At 41.4% G+C, this 14314-nt stretch overlaps 1 protein-coding gene across 5 annotated transcripts in view; it reads left to right on the plus strand.

Moving 5' to 3' along the window:
• The window catches only part of NCK2 (NCK adaptor protein 2), a 149210-nt gene that overhangs the window by 87937 nt on the left and 46959 nt on the right, over positions 1-14314 (plus strand). For 4 of the 5 annotated variants that reach the window (XM_045828119.1, XM_045828122.1, XM_045828120.1 and 1 more), the window contains one exon: positions 11830-12071. In XM_045828119.1, coding sequence (XP_045684075.1) covers positions 11846-12071 — 226 coding nt within the window. In that variant the 5' untranslated portion in view covers positions 11830-11845. Of the gene's footprint in view, positions 1-6017; positions 6089-11829; positions 12072-14314 lie in introns of all 5 variants that reach the window. The other variant, XM_045828121.1, reaches the window with a different exon arrangement.

Below are 14314 nucleotides of genomic sequence, written 5' to 3' on the forward strand. Positions count from 1 at the left end.
GTGTATGCATTATCTGAAAATACTTCCCTCTCTTGGCATTTTAAAGGAGTGTCTGGTTTCACCAAAGATATCAGTGTTCATTTTCATAGAAGGTATTTTTCTTTTTTCCCTTTTTTTTTTCAAGTTCATCTTTTTTGAGGTAGAATTGACCAATAAAATTGTAAGGTATTTTTAAAGGGTACGGTGTGGTGATTTGATACACACATACATTGTAAAAGGATTCTGCCGGTCTAGTTAATGAACACATCCATCACCTCACATATTTGTCTCTCTTTTTGGTGAGAACATTTAAGTTCTCTCTTAGGAAATTTCAATTATAGAATACCATGTTATTAACTATATAGTCACATATTTCATCCTTGATCCTCAGATCTTAGAGCTGAAAGCTGATCCCTTGTACCAACCTGTCCCTGTTTGCCCCACCCCCAAGCCCGTGGCAACCACTTTTCTACTCTCTTTCTATGAATTTGTCCCTTGAGGGTGTTTCTCCACTGCTGATTTTGTCTCATTATCCACCACTGTGATGTGTTCCTGGCTGACCTAAGACTGTTGATTCCAACTCCAGTGCAGTTATTTGAATTTTGTTTTATCGTTAATACTGTGTAATAAAAAAGGCTTATTTAACTGACAGTGATTCTCCAAAATGGTGGTACTCAGGTATCACTTAACTTTCACAACCTCCTTTCCAGTGCCTCGAGTATTTAAGACACCTACAAAGGAAACGGAGGAAGGGTTAACTAACAAACATTAACAACATGGATACTCGTATGACTTGAGTGGTAAATTATGTGTAAAAAAATAGCATTTCCCAGGTTCTAGCTGAAGCAACAGAGTTCCCAGCTTTATTTCTCTGTAAAATGTCCTAGGCGTGAATGAGTTGTACTGATTTGTAGTCTAGTCTTTGGAATAGTGATTTTATCCAGGCATTTTGCTTAGTTGTCACTTAGTAAAATGAGTTGCTTGGTGATTAACTCTTGAGAACTGGTTGATAGACTCACATTTTAAGGTATTTTTTGTAATGTGGTTTTATAGGGGTGGGGGGGGTGTAATCTGATCCTGGCAGGAAGGATGTAAAGGTAATAGGTATCCACTTTAAAAAGGATGGCAAAGGGAGTTGAGCAGAAAACCCTAGATTTATTATAAAGTATAAAATTTTATTTTTCTTGAGAATTTCCATCTACTAACAAATCCTGTTCTGGATCTGGTAAAAAAGAAGGTTCACTTAAGAAATTATGTGTACCTCACAACCAGTAGGATGGCTGTTGTCAAAAAAACAAGATAACAAACATTGGTGAGGATGTAGAGAAATTGGAACCCTGTGCACTACTTGTAAGAATGTAAAATGGTGCAGTTGTTATGGAAAATATTTTTGTGATTCCTCAAAAAGTTAAAAATAGAACAACCAATATGGTCCAGCAATTCCACTTTCACGTATACACCCCAAAGAATTGAAAGCAGTCTTTAAAAGATATTTGCACACCTATATTCACAGCAGCATTATTCATAATAGCCGAAAGGTGGGGCAGCCCAGGTGTCCATCGATTGATGAATGGACAAACAGAATGTGGTATACATACATAATGGAATATTTTTCAGGCTATTTATTTAGTTATTTATTTATTTTTAAGCCTCACCCAAGGATATTTTTTATTTTAGAGAGAAAGGAAGGGCGAGAGAGAGAAACATTGTTGTGAGAGGTGAAACATCAGTTGCATCCTGTACGTGCCCTGACTGGGGATTGAACCCGCAACCTGGCTATGTGCCCTGAGCGGGAATTGAACCTTCAGCCTTTTGGTGTACTGGACAATGCTCCAGCCAGTTGAGCTGCCCGACCAGGGCTTTTTTGGGCTCATTTTATATTTTTATTTACTTATTTTTTTAAAACTGCATTATATTGATAATGCTAGTATAGTTGTCCCATGTTTTCTCCCATTTATTCGACTCTGCCCTGTATCTGCCCCCATCATTCCCTCACCTTAGTTCATCTCCATGGGTCGTACATAGAAGTTCTTTGGCTTCTCCATTTCCCTTACTATTCCTAATCTCCCCCTATCTATTTTGTGCTTACCATTTATGCTGTTTATTCCCTGTACCTTTTCCCCCATTCTCCCCACTCTGCCTCCCCACTGATAACCCTCCATGTGATCCCTATTTCTATGAATTTGTTCCTGTTCTAGTTGTTTGTTTAGTTCATTTTGTTTTTGTTTTTGTTTTTTTAAGTTCAGTTGTTGATAGTTGTGAGTTTGTTGTCATTTTACTGTTCATAGTTCAGATCTTTTTCTTAGATAAGTCCCTTTAACATTTCATATAATAAGGGCTTGGTGATGATGAACTCCTTTAACTTGACCTTATCTGGGAAGCACTTTATCTGCCCTTCCATTCTAAATGATAGCTTTGCTGGATAGAGTAATCCTGGATGTAGGTCCTTGGCCTTTCATGACTTCAAATATTTCTTTCCAGCCCCTTCTGGCCTGCAAGGTTTCTTTTGAGAATCAGTTGATAGTCTTATGGGCACTCCTTTGTAGGTAACTCTCTCCTTTTCTCTGACTGCTTTTAAGATTCTCTCCTCTTTAATCTTGGATAATGTGATTATGATGTGCCTTGGTGTGTGCTTCCTCGGGTCCAACTTCTTTGGGATTCTCTGAGCTTCCTGGACTTCCTGGAAGTCTATTTCCTTTGCTAGATTGGGGAAGTTCTCCTTCATTGTGTTTTCAAAGAAGTTTTCAATTTCTCACTCTTCCTCTTCTCCTTCTGTCACCCCTATGATTCAGATGTTGGAACGTTTAAAGTTGTCCCATAGGTTCCTAGTCGTGTCCTCATTTTTTTTGAATTCTTGTTTCTTCATCCTGTTCTGGTGGAATGTTTCTTTCTTCCTTCTGCTCTAAACCATTGATTTGAGTCCTGATTTCCTTTCTGTCCCTGTTGGTTCCCTATATATTTTCTTTTATTTCACTTTCTAAGCCTCCATTTGTTCCTCTGTTTTTTGACCATACTCAGCTATTTCTGTGAGTCTCCTGATTACCAGTGTTTTGAACTGTGCATCTCTGGCTATCTCTTTGTTGCTTAGTTGTATTTTTTCTGGACCTTTGATCTGTTCTTTCATTTGGGCCATATTTTTTTTGTCTCAGTGTGCCTGTTTTATAACAAGGGGCAGAGCCTTAGGTATTTGCCAGGGTGGGGTAACCCACGTGGTTTCGTTGTGTTGCTGTCTGTGGGGAAGGGATCTGAGGGAATAATGTGCTTGCTCTGGGCCAGCCTTCAGGCATTTCCCCTGCTACCCACAAGCAAGTTGGGCCCTTCTGGTGTTGATTCCTGGGTGGGTGGGTTTGTGTGTGTTCTAGAACCCTGTGGGTATCTCCAGTGAACTCTCCTGTGAGGCTGGGGGCTCCTTCTACCACCTCAAACCCCACAGATTTTTTTTCAGTCACAAGTTTTGGGGCTTTATTTTTTTCACACTGGAATTGGGTTGTGTAGTCTGTTTTGCTCCCCATTTGTTTTTCCCAATTTATCTGCACTCAAATGTGGGATCGCCGGGTCCACCAGCCGCCACCTTGCCACAAGTCCTCTCCACCCAGGCTGCCCGTCTCTGCCCCTCCTACTGGTCTGGATGAATGTTTTGTCTTTAACTCCGTGGTTGTTAGACTTCCATACAGTTCAATTTTCTGACAGGTCTGGTAATTTTTTCTTTTTAAATTTGTTATTGTCCTTTTGGTTGTGTGAGGAGGCAGTGTATCTACCTAGGCCTCCATCTTGGCTGGAAGGTCCAGGCTTTTTAAAAAGGAAGGAAATTCTGACACATGTGGATGTGGATGAGACTTGAGGACATTGTGCTAAGTGAAATAAGCCAGTCAGAACAGATCAAATCCTGTATAAGTCTTACTTATATGAGGTCCCTAGAAAAGTCAGATTTACAGAGACAGAAAAGAGGATGGTAGTTGCCAGGGGAAAGGGGAGAAGGAGTTAGTTTTAGAAGATGAGAAATTTCTGTGGATGATTGTTGGTGATGGTTACACAACATTGTAAATGTACTTAATGCCACTGAACTGTGCATTTAAAATTTACCATTTTAACCAATCTTAAGTATATTTTACCACAATTTTAAAAAGAAGTCATGTGGTATATTTTGTGCATGAGCTTCTGCTAATACTTGCTGTAATCACTCTTCAGAAAGTGGTAACCATTGCTCTGGGGTGCTGGGATGTCTGGTGGGCAGTGGAGCCAGTGGCATAAGACAGCATCCTGGCAAGGGGAGCCCTGCAGCCAGCAGTGGGGAGCTCGCTCCCCGCAGTACTCCAAGGCTGGGCCAGGGGCCAGCAGGGCCCCCAGGCTTCGGGGTAGGCAGCCAAGGAGGAGCACAAAAAGACAATGACCCCTCCCCGTCCCCCATCCTTAGAAACTTAAGTGTCTTTCTCCACTTGCTGGTTCTCTGGAATAAACATCAACGGATACTTTAATTTTATGCTTTGAAAATAACTTCCCTACACCTCCTGGTCTTTAAAATGTATTCCAGTAAGTACTGTGGACACATGAAGATCTCTCTAAGCTAAAAAGCTGGTATCATTAGTATCTACTACTGTGGGATCTGGGGTGTACCCAAGAACCACTGGGGTCTTTTTGTAAACCCTCCTAAATAGAGTTCATGGTACGTCACATCCCAGTTGTACGGCCCTACCTTATAACATCCGTCTTCTTGTGATTTTTAAGTTTTCTCTCTCTTTTTAAATGGCACTATATAATCCAGTGCAGATCTATTTTTGAACCCCTGTAAAAGCTTCATTCATTCCAATGACTCTTCCAAAGTGGCACGAAATGAATGTAGTGGAAAAGCAAGAATGTCCGATATTTGTTCCACGTGGACCAGGTATCGAGTCCTTGGTCTAGCCATTGTCACATTTTATCCCCGCAGGAGCCCTGACCCCACTTACAGATGCAGAATTTGTGGTCACAGAAGTTAAACAACTTCCCCCAAGGTCACCCACCTCCAAGCTGAGACTGGGCTTCATACCCTGGCCTTTTCCCACTGGAGGGGAACATTTACAGAAATGGGTCACATCGGTGGCCACAAAGGGAACCTTCACAAAATCAGAGTTGTAGAAGTTTTATAGGCCACAAGCTTTGACTATTACCCAATAAAATTTGAAAACAAATAAAAAGACCCTCTCCAAAATAACCCATGGAGCAGAGGCCACAGGGGCATTAGTGATTCGACCCAGTGCTGTTCAGCCACCCTCAGCAGGAGCAGCTGCGGGAGCATGGCATCTGCTCCGAAGACAGCAGCAGAGAGGCTTGCTCCCCACGCACCCAGTGTTTTGGAATTGGGAAACTTTTACCTTTCAATTAGTCTGGGCTTCCTTTGCCCCTCCTCTAATGAAATATTTTTAAAACAATAAAACCTTTCCCAGATATACTTGAAGAATTGGGAGTTACTGCTGTTTCTCCCTTAGTATTTTCACTTATCAGTTTATCAAAATGAAATTGAATCTCGGTTCTTATTTATCAGCATCTACCCCACCCTTGAAATTTCTCTAAGCTATGCCACAAAATTCTGCCCCCAAGGAATGCTACCAGGCAGTAGAGGGTAATAGATGAAGCCTGGGTCTAGGTTAAGACAGTTCTAGGGTTTTTGGGATCCTAGCTTTGTGGATTTGGATGAGTTGTGTTTCCCTTGCTCCCCCATTTATTAAATGTATCTGTAGGTAATTTCAGAGGTTTGCTGTGAACAGCTGATGTGCTAACTGAAAGCTTTTCTTAGACTCCGCCGATGAATAAATGCCAATCAGCCACAAAAGTAGGTAGTATAGAGCTTCATTGGGGCTTGCGCACCCGGGCAAGGTTTTTCGGTCCTCACGATGGGGCCAAGAAAGTCGCAAACAAACAGGGAATATGGCAGGGTTTTATTTCGGTTGGCTCTCTTCGGGGGGGCTGGGGATTGGTCCCCTCCGAACAAAACGGCAATATATCATTGGTGGTTCTCCTGGCACCCTGGTTTGACGTCAGCCATCTTTTCTGGGTTGCAGTTCAGCTGCCATCTTGTCCTACCCCGCCCATCCTGACACTAACATGTATGAGGCCGTTGCCGAGGGACCAGGTGAGTGTCAGTGTCCTGTCTGTAGCCGAGTGCCTGTTCAGTGCTCCGATGTCCACCGCGCTTGCACCTGTCCCTCTCTGTGGAGGAGGGCTGTGCTGAGCCGAGCACTATGCTTTATTTTCTCTTTTACTTATAGTATGTCTTTGTGCCTTGGGGAAGTAGTAAGACCTTGACTCTTGTCACAGCTTAATTAACTTCCTCAGAGTTGGAACAGCCACTAGATTTCATACTGTGTCCTACTTAAAGTTGAAGTGTGTTAGCTGTGATTAGTGACACTGCTTGTGAAAAGCTACCAGCTGACCTTTCTGTCCCCCAAAGCATACACAGGTTCTTGCCAACTTCTGTCAGATTTGTCTGCATCTGGCAAGTCCTTGATCTACGACACAACTTGAAACTTTAATACAGAATTTATAGGGTATTTTAGTTGCTTCTGAGAATGCTTCTTTGAGGTCTCCTGAAGTATTTGCAGATATACATCAAGAGAGGAAAACATTGTATTGTAATAAATGAGGGAAAGCATAGACAGTGTTCCCTTTTGGGACTGGCTTTGGCATAATTACTCACTGCATTAGTTTCCTGCTGCTGCTGAAGCAACTTGCCCAGCACTGAGTGTCTCTGAGGAGGTGCTCCTACGCCTAGGGCTTGAATCACAAGGAGCAGACACGTGGCCTGTCTTGCTCACCAAGGAACCCTGGTGCCTTGGAAGACTGCCTACTGTGTATGGTCAGTGCTTAGTAAATCCTGACTGAAGGGGAAGGGGTCACTAGAACACAGCCACCACCACCCCCATATGTATAAAGGGTGCTGTAGTGTACAGTGGGTTTTAAGTGTGGTTCCCATCCTTGTGTCCCTTCTGTATGGGCAGTGTGCTCAGAGCTTTCCTCATAAGCTCCTCAGTGAGGTGCTGTTAACACCCTCTGTTACAGAGGAGGCCGCTAGGCTAAGGCGCAGCAGGACTCCAGCCTTGTCTGTAAGAACTACCCCCAGCCTCTCACGTACCATGTTATTGTGCTCCTGCTAAGTACCTTATGTGGCTAGGCAGTGATGCTCTCCCCCATTTTCTAGAATAAGCTGGAGTCTGAAGTGGACACACAAATGATTCAGCTAAGCTTAGAATCCCAGATTCTTGACTCATATCCTCTGTTTGCCATTATAACCAAATAGTTCAGCTTGATTCCCAAGACCTCTTTGGAAATATCTGTGACCGTTTTTAGATGTTGTAGGAACACAGGCTATTATGAGCAGTATGTAACTCAGCCATAACCTAGCGAGATGTAGTTAACAGGATTGTTTCTCTAGAAAGACAATAAGGTCCTTAGAGACATTTCCCAAGGTGTCAGGATGAAATCTGCACTATTGCCCAACAGGCAATACCCTTCAGAATGGGCCTGCAGTCACCTTTCCCACCCCTCTTGGCAAAGAGAAAGAGCAAATGTTGGCAGGAGTGCAGGGCGATGGTGTGGGGCGAGGGGAGGGCACATTACCTCTCATTGAAATAGCTTTTAAAAAGAAACATCCAGAAACATATATGCTGTTTACTTTTTATTTTAAATTTCTCTCTGGAGCCACATATTCTTAATTCTTTTGCTTAGTAATGTGTTCTTCCTACCCCTGGTTCTGGCTTACACCTTTTTGGCCTGAGTGTCCTCCGATGACTGTTAGTTTTCAAGACTGAAATCAGTTTCCTTTTTTGGTTCCCTTCCCCACAACTGTCCTTTGTCACAGCTCCCTGCCAGTGACCTGGCAGCGGTCCAGCATCACCTCTTCCCATCACTCCTATGTTTGCTCCCTTCCCATATGGGCACTCTTCTTTCCCACCTCTTTGGGATCTCTGAGGGCAGTGCTCTGGCATTTTACAGCAGGAGCCAGGAGGGCAGTCATCCATGGCCACAACTCTGCTCCTGAAAAAGCTGACTGTGTTTCTGGTTGGCTTCAGGTGGATGTGCTTCCAAATCAGTCTCCTGCTCAGAGCTCCTTTGATGAAGGTTTTAGGGGAATACAGGATCAGGTATTAGTTGAGGTTCATGAGCAGAAGCGTTTGTAGATTGGTTGACCTATGTATGTGTGATTACTATGTGGCCAGTGGGATTGCTGTTGATGGCTGACATTCAGAAACTCTGGAGTGAGACGGTTTTTATTTAGTGGATTTCACTGGGGTGAGGTAGTTGTTGATTGCTAGCCTTCTGTAGTGCTGGGGTAAAGCATTTGTTGATTGGCCAACTTCTCTGAACAAGAGGTTGTTGATTGACTGGCCCCCTGAAGCTTTCAATTGATGGGCAGCTGTCATAAATCCATTAGAATAGGTTTAAAACCATTGCTATGGCTAAGTAGCAGCCAGGCCTTTCCTAGGTACATAGGAACTCTATATTTTCACCTGTCCTAGAATCATAGATTTCCTGGGTTGGAATATGTCCATCAAAACACAGACCACACATTAGACCCTCACCTAACCACCCACCCCCAGAGTGAGCACATAAGCACAGATTTGGGAGTCAACAGACCTGAGCTAATATACTGATTCTGTCATTTAACAAGTCACTGAGTCTCTGTCATCCTCAGTCTCCTAAAGGGTAACACTTCCCTCCCTGAAAGGGGGTGTTGTGTTGATTAAATGAGTTCATGTGTGTCAAGTGCCCACCATACACTCATCATTTACTTTCCTAAACTGAACATTTGAGTTTTCATTACAGACTGCAAGTCTAGTGACCAGGAATGCAGCCTGCGGAGACCATTTGGTGACTCAGGTCCTTCTTACTTGGTTTTTCCCTTCTAAGGTCTGTCAGAGTCACAGGCTGTGAAAATCTGAAGCTCAGGCCCCATTCCCAGAGAATCTGATATACCTATATTTTTTTGTACTATAAGACTCGCGCCCCCGCCTGCCCCCCCTGCCCCCACCCCTGCATTTGGGAGGAATACTGGTTGCTAATGTTGCTGTTGAGTTCTGTTTACATTTACATTGGTGAAATATTATGTTATTTATGTTATTACATATTTTACCACATTTTTTGCTTCAAAATTTTTTCCCCTATTTTCCCCTCTAAAACCTAGGTGCGTCTTATGGTCCGAAAAAATAAGGTAGTTGATGGGAAAGCCCAGACACTGGTATTTTTTAAGTTCCCATGGGATGTTCAGTATGCATTGAAATACACCATGCCTGGGAAGCTCCTTACCTAAAGTCATGCAGAAAATTAATAAATTGCTTTGATTGGTCTTAAGTGATGTGCTGTCCTTTTTAGAAACTCTTTTGAAAATTGTAGAACTCAGAAACAAACTGGGCATTCTAATGGGGTATTCTTTGAGTCCCATTCCTATTACTGTTCTCATTATTATTTTTTTTTTAAAGAAAAAAACTACCTTTATGACTTTCAAAATCTAACTTTACAGGAAGGCAGGTCAGGATAGAGAGGCATGTGGTATGGACTGACATTTTCTGAAAGTAGATTACAAACTTGTCTACTTTTAGGAGATGAGCTTCGTGTGAACTCTATCCTTTTGGTTGTTGTATGCATTATACATAAACTTTATTCAACATTGCCACCTTCCCCAAAGGTTTGTTATCTCTAAATTTTGAACTTACTTTATAAAAGAGAAGAACATGCATTATTTATAAACTTCCTCAGCATCTAGCAGAAAAGTGTCATGGTATTTACGCCTCCATGGCAGCAGTGTGCATTGCATAGGTTGCCTCTGTAATCCTGAAGTCATCCCTGTGAAATAATGAGAACTCCTTTGTGTCAGAGAGGAAGGGGTTTTATAGTCAGTGGTCTTTCCATTATACCTTTCTTTCTAGTTTTGAAGAAGCTTCTAGTCAATTGAAGAACTAAATATTGAATTTTCTCGGTGAAAAAATACTGGCCCATATTTTACCCAAGAAGTGTGGAGCTGCTGAAATACTTGACAATTATATTCATATTAGTCATTCAGGTATACCTTCCCTAGATATATAACATGCTATATTTATCTGTTGATGTTAATAAAAATGTTTTAATCCTCACCTGAGGATATGTTTATTGATTTTATAGAGAGAGGAAGGGAGGAGGGAAAAAGACAGACAGAGACAGAGACGGAGACGGATACTAATGTGAGAAACATCGATCGATTGCCCCCTGTATGTACCCCAACCAGGAATAGAACCTACATCTTTTGGTGTACAGAAGGACACTCCAACCAACTGAGCCACTTGGCCAGGGCTGCTAACTTTTTATTTTAGAATAATTGTATTATTACAGTTTCACCTTAGTGTTGTACATTTTATGGATCTTGACAAATGTATGATGACATGTATCCACTATTAAAATACCATGCTGAGTATTTTCACTGCCCCCAAAATCCATGTACTCTGCCTATTCATCCTTCCCCCCACACACACACCCTTGGAAACCAGAGGTTTTTCAATGTCTTCATAGTTTTGCCTTTTCAAAAATATCTGTAGTTGGAATTGTTAAAGAGAAAATTAGTCATGGCACTTATTAAATAACCCTGGGGCAGATTGTTCAGTGCACTGGTACATGGGAGTTTGGCAGTAGAGGAGAGAGATTGGGCTCAACTCCAAACACAAATAGGAAAAGTGGAAGTTTACAGCCAAGGAGCAGGTGGGGGGTAGATGAATGGAAAATTCCTAACAGGAAACATTAAAGGGGGTATTCTGGCTAAATTGTCGTAACAGTATTCTTCCTAAAGGCAGATCATGGTGGTCAGGCTTCACCTGGGTTAGGGTGGAAGATTCTGGCTAAACCAACTTGGCATGATTCTTGTTAAAATTGAGCAGTGCAGAGTTGGAAATGGAAGTACAAAAGTCAAGGCCTAGTTTAGGAAGAGGATTCAGAGTGGCCTGACTAACCTTTATTCAAAGACAGAGTCTTTGTGAGAATCAGATTGATTTCCTTCACTTAGTAATATACATTGAAGGTTTCCCCATATGTTTTCATGGCCTGATAGTTTTTTTTTATTACTTTGTAATATTCCATTATCTGCATGTACCACAGTTTATTTATCCATTCTGCTGAAAGACACCTTGATTGCTTCCAAATTTTGGCAATTATGAATAAAGCTGCTATAAACATCTGTGTATAGATTTCAAGAATAATTTTATATTTATAGAAAGGTCACAAAGGTAGTACAAAACATTCCTGTATACCCTTCACTCAGTTTCCCCTAGTATTAACATTTTATATAACCCTGGCACATTTGATAAAACCAAGAGATTAACATTGGTACATCACCATTAAGTAGACTTTACTTGGATTTCACTAGTGTTTAGTTCATTCCCCTTCTCTGTTTTAGGATACAGTACAGGATACCACACTGTATTAATACCACATTTATTTTCATTTTATAGGAAAAATCTAGGTGTTTTCTTAATTATTAAATATGTTCATAAAATTCAACACATACTATGAAAGTGGATGTAAACATATAAGCTATAAGGATCTGGTGTTGCTTAATTAGGTGAAAACATTTATTTGTGATATTGTTGCTTAGAATTTTTTGAAAGTTTATTTTTGTCTTTGGTGGAGCATGCAGAATTCCCAGTATACAGAATTAAGATTTGTTTACTTCTAAACAAAATACTAAAGCTCATTGAAAGAAGGTCATGTTAAGATTGAGTATTTCAAGATGCAGGAGAAAACTGGCTGCCAAGTTGTAATGAAAGCTGTCAATTGCGTAATTTTTCAAGTTGATGCAAAGGATGAAGTGTTTGGTGGTTCACTAATGAGCATCTCCACATGTTTTGCTGGCAGAAGGACTCCATGAAAGATGACAGAAGAAGTCATTGTTATAGCAAAGTGGGACTATACTGCCCAACAGGACCAGGAGCTTGACATCAAGAAGAACGAGCGTCTCTGGCTGCTGGATGATTCTAAGACGTGGTGGCGGGTGCGGAACACTGCCAACAGGACGGGCTATGTGCCGTCCAACTACGTGGAGAGGAAGAACAGCCTGAAGAAGGGCTCCCTGGTGAAGAACCTGAAGGACACCCTAGGTGAGTGTTGGCAGCATTAGGACCCAGGTTAGAGCTGAGCTACTTCCCATTAAGGAGAGTGAGGAAGCCTGGTTGGCTGTTCTTGAGGAGCGAGTGTTCATCTTTTGAGTTTATGTTTTGTGTGCATGTGTTTTTTAAGGTTCTATTTTAAATACTGACATTTTTCTAGTTGCCTTGTTTTTTAATCTCCGAAAATTAAGACACCAAGATGGAGAAATGTCACGTTTGTCATTTTCTGGAGATTCTCGAGTTTGGAATCTTATGTAAGTTGACACTGCCATGTGTCTTGGGCCCCTGCACATGTTTCTCTCTCCTGACACCAACATTCTAGAGGATCCTGAAATGGAATTACCACCTCCAAAAATATCAACAGCTCTGCCTATGTCTTTCCATCAACTCTTTTCTCTCTTACAAAATCCTGTCCCTTTGGCCTTTATGCATACAGAAGGAGATAGTAAGAAGCTCTTTGAACCCAGGGAATTTCATACCAACAGTCCTGTATAGTGTCAGCTACATTGGCAACGGGGTGAGCACCAGTGTGATGCCTGAGGCCATCTAGGGTCACTCAGGTGGGGACTGCTGGGTGCTCAGCTCTGTTGGCTCATGTCCAGTTTTCCTCCCACATGCCTTTCTCTTCTCTACTTTTGGGAGATGGGAAGGACCACCTCGAATCACCTGAAGTTAGTGGTGGCCAACCTTCCCTTTGTATTTTGTATGCATATCAGACTGACTTGCAGTAGTTGCTTCAGATTATGTGAGAAAATAATTTTGAGGGCCTTTCTGACCTGCCATTTAAAAAAATTATTGTTGCCCCCTTATGTATCATGGTGTTGTATATGAGATGGCGGGTTATCACTTAAGAGTTTGCTATTGCATATTAATATTGAAGTCAGTATTATCACCCATGTTATATTTACTTGAGTTTTTTCCTCTTTGTTTCTAACAAGAGAATTTTTTTTTCATTTGAAAAGAAAGTGACAGGTGGAAAAACAAAAGAAAATTATACACTGAATGTAGTAGATGTTGCAAAATATTTGTCTTTCATCTCATACAGTCTTGAAAAGTCTACTAACTCTTCAAAAGCATTTAAAGTCTTCATTAACTGGGCAGTGTTTTTGTGTTATGGATTAGGTTATACCCATGATTTGGAGAGATAAATGAAACCCAGGCCTTTGTATGAGCCACACCTACTGACCTGCTATTAGAGATTCTGAGCCTGATGTAGAAATTTCGTTTTTCACGAATAGTCTGATTCTCTTTCTAGTAAACTGACATATTTGTTTTCCAAGCAGGTCACTGGAAAGAAATATTGTTGTCCTATGCTTATAACTCTTAATGAACTGTGGTAAAGAAATAAGGTAGCAAGAATAGGCAAATACTTTGAGTGCCTGAGAATAATTTTATGTATGTTTTCCAATTTCATCTTTTCACCCACAAAGTGCCTTTTTTTTAGCTACTAAACAGTGTTGACTAGTCTTGTCTTCTATTCATTGTAAAAAATATATATTCTCAAGATTCTCATAAAAAATGAAATGTCCAGAAACTGAATGAGTGAAACATTGGGAAGTAAAATAAGGCAAAGCAAGCACTCTGATTTAATCTAGAAACTTTCTTGAATACCTTGTCTTTTTTTAACTTCAGTGTTTAGAAGGAAAGGAGACAAAGCCTCAAATTAAAACTGTTAACCACATCTTTCACCCAGTGTTTAGTTTTCCCAGCAGCTGTGATCAGAGTGGTGACCAGGTCAATGTGCTTGTGTGCTGAGGGCTCTCAGAACAGAGGAGGCTGGCTCACCAGTCTTCGTGCTGGGCGCTGGGCCCCCGCCCCGCCCCTGACAGATGGCCACCCCGCTCTGCTGGAACACTTCAACTTCTAAGTCAGCCAGTTCCATTTTTGGAGAACACAGATTGTTAGAAAGCTCTTCCTTAAATAGAATCAGAGTTTGCTTTTCTTTGCTTTCTCCCCTTGACTCTCACATGCCCTGGAGAGTGACCAGCTCTCCTCCAGGCTCAGTCCCCACTCAGGCACACACTGCCTTGGAAATGTTTGTACTGAGCACTGTACAAATAAAAATACATGTATAATCATATTTTGAATATCCATATCTGTTAGTAGCTGTTGATAGTCATATTCTGAAAGTCAATGTTTCCATCACCACATACTAGTGCCCCCTTTGTTGTATGTGTTTTTGTTTCAGTGTATCTATCATGCTCCCCCAAAGCCCTGCTTTGGTTGGACAGAGA

This window comes from Phyllostomus hastatus, unplaced genomic scaffold (assembly GCF_019186645.2).
Source record: "Phyllostomus hastatus isolate PE091 unplaced genomic scaffold, TTU_PhHast_1.1 phas_scaffold_78, whole genome shotgun sequence".
Taxonomy (NCBI): domain Eukaryota; kingdom Metazoa; phylum Chordata; class Mammalia; order Chiroptera; family Phyllostomidae; genus Phyllostomus; species Phyllostomus hastatus.